The following is a 9,605-nucleotide window of genomic DNA, read 5'->3' on the forward strand; positions in this document are numbered from 1 at the left end:
GGAGAGAGAGAGAGAGAGAGAGAGAGAGAGAGAGAGAGAGAGAGAGCGGGGGAGCAACAGAGGTCAGTTTTAGGTTAGCCTAAATATAAAACAATTGAAGAGATATGTTGGTGGCTGAGCGTCCGTGTCAGGATCGAGTGACAAGCCTGTCATGACAACACTGTCTACAAAGCAATATTTTACGTACAGGAGCATAGCTAGATTTGATCATGTGGCAAAATGAGTACAAATGTATTCAAGTCTCACCCTGTGTTCCTGCAGGCGCAGACATTTTTTCTAGTACTTTCTTTGCACTCCTCTGCAGAATAAGTCATGTCAGCATGTAATGACTGAGAGAGAGGGTTATCTATTAACAAGATACTGTTAAAACAACCTTGTGTTTTCCCTGAAGAACAATCCAGTTACCTTTTACCCAATTGCCACACCTATGCCAGCTTAAGAAAGCCAATGAGCAAAGTACAATGTGTGAAGTAAGTTACACACAAACAATCTCTTGAAGAATTGTCGGTGAAAGGTGTTTGTGTGAACAAAGCTTTTAAAAAAAGAAAAACAAGAGAACCATTTAATCCTCTTCATCGCTAACATACCAGAGTACAGTATTACCCAATCTTTGTACAATCAGGTCTTTCTTGTATTGATAGTCACTGCAGACTATCATGAGATGTGGGATCTCATTGCCTTAACAAACAAAGATGGCTGCATGTTCTACAATGAGCTTCTCATTCTACTGGACAAACCTATTCATGCAACCTTCACCCCACAGGCTCACTGCACACTGTTCACAGCTGAGCAACGCTCAAGCCAACTGTACTCTAAATCACAGTCACTATTTAAAAGCTTTCAATATGTCAACCTGAACTGCATGAGAAAATATTCAAAGTTGGCATGTGAATAATGTAGAGCTAGGCTGCAATAGTTATTTTAATGACTATTATTTAACTCTTAAATAAGGTTTGTAATATACATATTTTCCACAAAAGCGCCAAAAATAGGGACTGATTTGTCTGTTGTAGTTGTAATCATTTCTTGATGTTGAGATAATTTAGGGTTTATATTTGTTTCCACAAAGTTTATATAATGCATATGTTGTTGTCAACTGCTCCCAGAGACCATTTAGTTATATGTTGTATTCAATTGAATTATCTTTTCCAAATGTCTTTGTCAGTACTAGACACAAGTATTTTTTTTAATGTTACAGTGCAGCCATGAAAAGATGGCACCTCTAATTTAAATAGTTCAATCAATATAAGACTGATACAACTTTCAAACAAGGACTAGGCTATTACTGGAGGGGTTTTTGTAAACTCCACTTGAAGGAGTTTAGAAACAGCGAAGAGAATCAAGCAAAACAAGAGGAAGAGAGAAAGCCATGAGACAAGAGAGCAAACAGTGTGAGCTGAAAGGCCGTGTAGTCATGGGCAACTGATATTGGCTTCAGGACAGCAGGGCTTCAAGCCAGATCCTCAAATGAGTGCCGACCTAACACCCCTTTCACCTCACACACTGTCCTTGCTCCGGGACCTTCCCTCATTCCTCCCCTTGCATATCCTTTTACAGTTACTTGTTCCCGACTGCTGCTGCTAACTCTACCCGTTTAGTGTGCCTCAGGCTCGGCTGATGCTTTACACTCAGGAGTTGAGAAGACGAGCAGTACCTGTGGTTTGATAGTGTTCATAAAACACAAACATCCCTGTGTGTGAACTATTTACCTGAGACATTCAGCAAACTGTTTTCTCAGCTAAGTAACCTACATGGCCATAATCATCAGTCAAATGTATGTGGGAATGTAATTTACTTAGACTAAATAGTGCTCAATTTTCCTGAGTCTTGGAAGACATCTTCAAAATGTGAGTTTTGTTCAGATCAACCGCTAATAAACCAGAATAAATCATAAGATAATCACCATTTACAATCAAATCACATTGACAATCAAGTCTGTCAATGGACTGTTGGATTATCAACCTTGTTTCAGCTCTAAATACAATTTAAATTATAAAATCAATGACTGTGGTGTAGCTGTATGTGACTGAATTAAATCATGTGTTGTGTGTACCTCCTGGTATTTATACGTTGTTGCAACATTAGGCAATATAATATGCTGTAGTTTATCATATGTCATATATTCATTGTACTTTTTGTTTCTTTGGTTTATATTTATGTTTGGAGTAAATAATTGTTTTTATTCTTTTTTGTTATGTTCAATTGTTTTAAAAGAATATGTTATGTAGTAATAATCGTTATATTTTTTACATTAACTTTTCATATCTATATATGTTGTTTGTTTGCACCTCCATACACCAAAGCAAATTCCTTGTATGTAGACGTACCTGCCAATAAACCACATTCTCATTATGGCATTTCATTGGCATGTAATGTTTCAAAATACATTTTAATATATTGTAAAAACTGCATAACAATAAAGAGGGTATATTTACAATTACTAGCGGTAAATAATCAGATATTAATTCATAAAATAATCTCCATGTTTGTCTTTCTGTCTATGTAGTGCACTCACAGGTCCAAACTTGTCCACTAACATAACATAAAGACACCCTGGGCAGCCAGCTAGCTGTCAGTAGATTAAAACTAACGTTACATTTCTTACCTTAAACATTAGACACAATCACGAATATGTCTGATACATTTATATCCTTCACTTGGTGCGTTGTTTCGAGTTTCTAGCAGGTTTTTCGAAAGCTTTTTCCAAGTTAGCGAACGCGTTAGCAAGTTAGGCAACGTTAGCTAGCTGTTAGCTCACTGTAACAACGTTAATGTTATCTCGTCGACACAGCTGTGGAAAGTGTCTTTCTAAAAATGTCTCCTGGTGTAACGACACGTTTCTCATAACCCTCAGGTCTGCAGTGACTTTAAGTGAGTGGCTGTCTTATTTATGCCCTTACTACTGCTGTCAACGACCCGAGGAGGTTAACGTTAGCCAGAGTGAGGTTGGATAAGGAGGAGCGCGGTGGCATTCTGGGAAATGAAGTCCCAACGAGGAGGGGCATGTTTGGATAGGTCGGTAGAGGGGCGTGAGCAGAAGACACACTTGGCAACAAGCTTGTTTACTATAGCCTTGTTTTTTTTCTTGTCCGTGAAGTACTTTATTGATGCTCAGTAACAGGCAGAGTTGTAGTAACAGTTGCAACAGCTCCTATGTATGTATCAATACGGTGTCTTAAATAAAAGTCACAAAAATGAACAATAGTGAGTCACTATAACAGTAAAACTGAGAAAATCAATACTAAATGTTCAGTACAGTTGCCAATGGTAGATCTTACTATCAGAGATTTTAATTTAAATTGTAATAATGGATAAACAAATGAAACACATACAAAGGAAATGTTTAGATCTAGTAAAAGTATAATTCATTCAATACATTTAAATGTGGCTGCAAAGAGACTGCACAAACCAGTGCAGGTAAAATGTTTGCATAGCAGCAAATACATTTATTAAGATAAACCCATGGCACAAAAAGTAAGAAAATTAACATCTACATATTATCAACAAAAGTGTGGTACAGATATAAAATTGGGCAACAGAGGATTTGTGAGCAAACAAAACATGATTACCTGGACTACAATGACCTCTCAGGCGTTGTGTCGGACAGGTGGCCTGCTTACAAATATTTGTTCTACATCCTCTCCTTTTAACAACTTTGTCAAACTGGGTAGATGCACCATCTTAAACTCTTGGCTATTCCAACATAACATTTTTTCTTGCCTGAAAAGAAGCTTTAGGCTCACTGTAAGGATGTACATTAATGCCCTTCTTTACTTTCACTGGGTAAGGCTGCCATGTTTGCCGGTCCAGAGCTCTCGGAGCTCCACGTGACATCCAAGATCTCTGAGGGCTGCTTTACCCACGTCTCCACAGTCTTGATGGGTCTTGAGGTACTGGTTTATCAGGTCCTCTGCGCCCAGATCCAGGATTGGTTGGCTTAGGTTACTCAAACGGCCAACCAAGTTTCTCATCAGCATACATGCCTGTTTCTGATTTAAAAAAAGAAAACATGGACAGATTGTTGGCAAACATAAAAAGGCCTGATTTGTATTAGGTACAAATATGAATGAAAATGAATGACCTTGGAATATGGATATAATACCTGGACATTGATCGAATTGGTATGTGTCCTCATAGCCTGCACAGCAGCCAAGGCACCTCCATTTTCCATGATGACTATACAGTTTTCCGGTTTACGCAGAGCAAGCACCGAGAGACATGCACAGCCTTGCTCACACACCTACAGTAGAACATGAACATAATCTTAGGACATTTTCCAGAATTAAATTATTATTCAATTACATTTTTATCCAGCAAAAAACAACCAATTATAATATTTGTAAGCATCAATCTGTGTTAAATGCTACAGGTATGACATTTTACTCACAGCGGAGTTGTTCATGTGTCGGTTCATGGCAATGACAATGAGCTGGACTCCACCGGCATTAACAACTGTGTCTTTCACGTCGTCATTTCCTGCTATGGCCCGTATTGCACTAAAGACCTGCCGAATCAACTCCTGCAATGATAAACCAGTTCAGTGAGCATAACATACACAGTGAACATATATTCCTGACAGTCTGTAAAACAGCGCCATGTTTTAAACAGGTTACCGCTTTCTCATAGCCTTCCGCAAGCAGCGTCATGATGAGTTTCAATCCCCCCAGGTCACAGATGTCCTGACAGAACTCATTCCTCACAGCCAGATGGGACAACGTTGCACACAGCTCACTCAGAACAGAAGTATTATCAAGGTGAGCTGTGAGGGAAAAACAAAGGATATCATCAGAATTAGTTTTGTTGTTTTAAACTAAAGTGGTTAAAGATATCATGCTAAACACCTGAAACAACTATTCATCAGCGGGCCTTACCTTTCGCAGCCCCAATTAAAACCTTCAGTCCACTATTCTCGAGAACAATCATCTTTGCGTGTTCATGAGCTTGCCCAAAGGCAACTCGGACATCATCGTCAAAGGTCATGACCTTGAGAGCTGCAGTGGCCTCCTTGACGATCTGAGCACTTTCACCGTGTTGTTTGATGGCACCGGTCAGCAGAGGCAGGATGCCAGCTTTGACCAAATCCTGCCTGTTCTGTTCATGTTTCAAACAGCATTGACGGACGGTGGTTAAGGCTACACGTGTCACAGAGGACTCTGCCTTGTACTTCTTGAGGATATTCAAAAGGAATTGCTGGCCCTCTGCATTCAACAAGTCTGGCTGTCCATTTGTCAGTGCAGCCAGGGCGGAGAGAGCGGTAAACACAGCTTCCGGCTCCTCCACACCCTTTTTGCAGTAAGAGAGGATGACTGGGTAGGCGTCTTTTTGAGCAGCCAGGTACCTCTGGGCAAGTTCAAGTGAACAAAGCTCGGTAAAGCGTTTTAAATCTGCCTTCACATCCTGCACACTGGCTGAATCTTTTACAATGCAGAGGGAATTCAAAACCTGAAAGTAGAAAACAGATGTGAGATTGTGAAACTTTTGCACTCAGTAATCCCTTTTTCTCAAATTAGGATTACCTTTAAGACTTCATGTGTTGGCTCTTGTTTGCCATCAGATGATACCGGTGGTACAACTTGTATTATACAATTGAGGTTCACACCTGCATCGACACAGAAAACAGGTATGTATGAATACTTTAAACTATTTTGTGGGCTGATGGTAAAACTTGTTATCAACTTTCCAATACGGAACTTTAAAACATTGTTAGTCACTGTCCAGCTTTATCTTGTGTGTGGGTTGATGGAACAACGTTTAAGTAAAGTCAGTTACTAAATGAATGGACAGGAAAGATACTCTATAATACTTATTTTCTTATACCAAGAGATTTGTAATTGATCAGAGTCTTCGTGAATCAGCTATTGCCATTTTAGAACATTTAGAATAGCATGGGTCACAACAGCACACTATCCCTTTCGATCAATTTGTTGGCTTACATATAGAAGTGTAAATGCAAGTATTTAATTTGAATGTGTTTCCCTACATGTATATCTCCTTTCCCTGGTGTATGCTAGGTATTTAGCTGGGTTTTTGTACAATTTGTAAATGTATACTGTAATGTGTGTGTGCTTCTCTTGTTTGATATACTGTAATCAGGGCACTATTTGTAAAACAAAGCTTGATCTTTATGGCCTTTGCTGATGAAAAAAAAGGTTATAAATAGTTGATATGTTTCACCTAAAGTTTACCTATATGATAGGTTTGGCTTCATTAAGGTAATAATATACAGTCTGACTATCAACAAAACTGTTCACTCCTTAAATACCAGCCATCGTCCTTTGTAGCTCTGTTACCTTGAGACTCAAACTGCTTCACAGCATCCTTCAGAGCCTCATCAGGATCCATCTCAAACTCCTCCATGTTTTCCCTGACAGCAGCATCGAAGGTTTCCTGGGTGATCATCCGCTTAGCCATTTTCTCCATCTGGTCTCTACTCTGAAATGTCATAAAGATTATGTCAAACAATGAGAATATCAAACTCGTTGATTCAGTTTCAGCTAGTAATAGCTAGTGTTAGCTAGACGATGTGTTGTCTGCGCTCTTGTTTTCTACTGTGGCTGTTTCATTTCACAAAGCTAGCGATACATAAAGCTCTTCTAACGTTTGTTTATCACACTTGAGAAAAATATCTTCCTAAAAAACACAAGTCACATCACTTAACTGTTACCAACGCCCAGTGACAGACAGGCTGCTCTACTGTTATCAATGAAGCACAGACTGCCGCTTTCGATTTACGCTGTTTGCGTAATGGTTGTGCTAAATCCTTACAGCTCCTAATAACGCAGGGCGTACATTTGCGGCAAACGGTTGGTGAATAGTAAATTCCTCAAAAAGGTCCCACTCGTAAATATTCTCGGTTGGAACATAGACCACAAACATTATGTTCCGTTTCTCCTCGAAACGACTATTTCTGAGCCTTAATTTTGACCCAGTGGCTTGTGAAAATAGAAGCATGTAAGGTAAGTAATGTTAGTCAGTATATTTAAAAAGAGGAAGATAGAGGAATTACGTGGTTATTATTTCTTATATGGGACACCAACGCACATCTAAAAGGATATAATGATAGTGATGACATTTTGCAACTTGGATGTTATTGTTTGCATGAGACCACAAGGAAGTAATTTGAGGGTTATTTAAAGGACTTTAAATACAGCATTGTTTACATCCATGTTTACTGGCTTGCCGTTTTCTCATGACCTGCAGTGAAACCTGTGGTGAGACTTTGTAGCACATTGGTGCACCTGCATGCAAGAGTTAAACAATAATGTACTTTAAACATATTTTGACACTGAAATGCATTAAAAATATTTTGATATTTTTTGGACATTGCAAATTGGTTGACTTTCTGCCAGACGTTTATATTTTTTCCTTTTCACTCTCGCTGTCCTATGTTTAAATTAAGGCATTTTGAGTGGCCTCAAGAAACAATTAATATGAGATGAATTCTTACCTGTTTGCACAAGCTGAATGTTTTATGTTGGCATTCACATTTGTATATTTTTCATGCAAAGATTTTGGAATACTTTTATTTTGTCATTTCCTCTTCTACTCATGTCTTCCAGGAGATGGCGGTATAAATCCTTTAATGTTGCTTTTCATTATACCAGATGTAGTCTTTTGCTGATTACCATTTGATATCAACTAAGTGGAAGGACTGTCGTTTTAATTACGCCTATGGACGTTGGGTTTGTAGTTCTCAGAAATATACAACTCTGATGATTTATAATATATATATATATTTCATTTCATATCCAATTTTTTGCAGTACATACTATTAAACATAATGTGTAACATAGTACTACAACCAAAATGTGTCACTACAAATGCTCCCAAATGATTAATGTGGACATTGTTGCCCCAAAAAAGGGAGATGACCTCCAAGGAGCCACTGAGTAAACTGTGAAGGACATGACCTTTGTATGAAATGAGTCAATTGCAAAGGCCATCAACACCGTGAGGATCAGATTGCCAATACAGAAAAAGGTCACCAAAAGGACTGTTTCAGGGCATTACTGATCATATGCTTTAAAAATGGGAGTTACAGTTGCTGTCATTTGAGTGAAATAATAAACAAAAACACATCAAGTTTGGTTTAAAAATTAGATTGTGTGTTGTATACCTCAATATCCTCATGTAAACCAGTGTGATGTTTGAACACAAGAGATAACCAATTAGGCCAAAGTACAATATTACAGTTCAGACAGGGTGATACACTTGCCTGTCTATTAAAGAAAAAGCAAACAAAGATGTTTGCTCATACATCTAAAAGACAAAAAGGTCCAAGTTGTATTTTATTGAATTATGTAGTGATTTCAACGTTGAATATTAATTATGCTGGTTTTCTAAATATTTGTAGTCTGTGTATTTCAGACTATTAACAACATAGGCCTATATGAAAATACCCAAATATGTAGGATTAATATGTATTTTATTGTACGATACTCACCATTATGATACCTGATTTTGGCATTGGAATTGTTATAATATAAAAGTAAACTCATGTCAGAATATTGATTTTGAAGTTTTGTTTTTCTTCATTCATTAATATAATAATATTGTGAAATGTAAGACATGATCGTAGTGAACATGATGTAATGCAGCCCATCGGTAGGGCTATGAGATTTCCTCCGAGATATAATCACACGAATAAATGGATTCACATACAGCCACATCAAGTTTTAATATTTCTCCTCTCATCTGTTGTTTACTCTTGCCCTCTGCTGCCTGTAAATTATCTTCACCAGAAGAGAGGGGTTAGTGAGAAGTGAAAAGTTGTTGGACGCTCTAGTTGTCTTCTTGGACGCAGCTGAGAGGAGCCGCTTCCTGCCAAATAGTGCGCCCGTCTAATCGTGACTGCAGCAGCCACTTCCTGCATTGTTACAGTATTTAATGAGGATTAAATTGAGGCTGTCATGCTGTCATGTCGTAACGGGCGGCCATTAGGCCTCCTCCACACGGAGAGAGGCTGATCTTCCCCTCTTTGACTTCAGAGCTGATCCTTCACCTGGGCAGGGCCTGCTGACTGACATTTTACTGTCCAATTGTACATTGCTCTTTATAAATATAAAGTATAGGATTATCAATGTTAAATTCCATTCCTAAGAGCATATCAATTCATTCAAGAACACTTGTGTGTATAGCATTTTTTTATCTTCACATCATCATGTAGCCTTACAGTTATAAACAATGAGTAAACTAACATTTTACACTTCTTAAAGGAAATGGACGAAGGAACAGGACCACCTTAGTATGTAATCCAATGCAAAATCACAAAATTCAGCCTCAGAAAAAACGATTATGGCCTGACCTTTGTTATAAGCCTAAAAGGACTGGATATTATTGGCTGAGTGTTTCATTGTATTATTTTCGAGGCGTATCTTTATATTGCTTTATTTTGTATTTACCTTTCATTAACTAATGTTTGTGAGGCCATAGCCAGGATTTAAGAAATACTGAGGTTGTAAAACCCAGTTCCCTCTGTTTCAATCCCAACTCCGAGTGTAAAAACCTAGACACTAAAAAAGGCCGCTATGAAAATATGTTCATAATTATTTTGCTTTTTAAAAATGTATTGTGTTGGGGAAATAGTTACTGCTGCCAAGGCACAC

At 38.1% G+C, this 9,605-nt stretch overlaps 2 protein-coding genes across 2 annotated transcripts in view; both read right to left on the reverse strand.

The window, feature by feature from the left end:
* Positions 1-2,971, reverse strand: part of LOC104964957 (mitochondrial coenzyme A transporter SLC25A42-like) — a 28,217-nt gene extending 25,246 nt beyond the window's left edge. The window contains exon 1 of the mRNA XM_010793870.1: positions 2,606-2,971. The gene's annotated coding sequence lies outside the window, so the exon portion shown is untranslated. The remainder of the gene's footprint in view (positions 1-2,605) is intronic.
* A 297-nt stretch (positions 2,972-3,268) lies between these two features.
* armc6 (armadillo repeat containing 6) lies at positions 3,269-6,759 on the reverse strand. Its single transcript, XM_010793869.1, has 8 exons — positions 6,659-6,759; positions 6,291-6,432; positions 5,517-5,599; positions 4,872-5,442; positions 4,614-4,759; positions 4,388-4,519; positions 4,103-4,240; positions 3,269-3,989 (listed from the first exon to the last, which is right to left on the reverse strand). The coding sequence occupies exons 2-8, from the start codon at positions 6,418-6,420 to the stop codon at positions 3,777-3,779; spliced, it is 1,413 nt and encodes a 470-aa protein (XP_010792171.1). The 5' UTR covers positions 6,421-6,432; positions 6,659-6,759; the 3' UTR covers positions 3,269-3,776.
* Between the last annotated feature and the right edge of the window lie 2,846 nt (positions 6,760-9,605).

The sequence above is a fragment of the Notothenia coriiceps genome, unplaced genomic scaffold (genome assembly GCF_000735185.1).
Source record: "Notothenia coriiceps isolate Sejong01 unplaced genomic scaffold, NC01 NC01_scaffold00037244, whole genome shotgun sequence".
NCBI classification, from domain to species: domain Eukaryota; kingdom Metazoa; phylum Chordata; class Actinopteri; order Perciformes; family Nototheniidae; genus Notothenia; species Notothenia coriiceps.

Excerpts from the sequence above, each read along its gene's own strand:
- armc6 (XM_010793869.1), bottom strand. The coding sequence starts at position 6,420 with ATGGAGAAAATGGCTAAGCGGATGATCACCCAGGAAACCTTCGATGCT. Across the intron at positions 4,520-4,613 it reads CGGAAGGCTATGAGAAAGCG|GAGTTGATTCGGCAGGTCTT; the intron begins GTAACCTGTTTA and ends TTATCATTGCAG. Across the intron at positions 4,241-4,387 it reads GACACATGAACAACTCCGCT|GTGTGTGAGCAAGGCTGTGC; the intron begins GTGAGTAAAATG and ends GTTCTACTGTAG.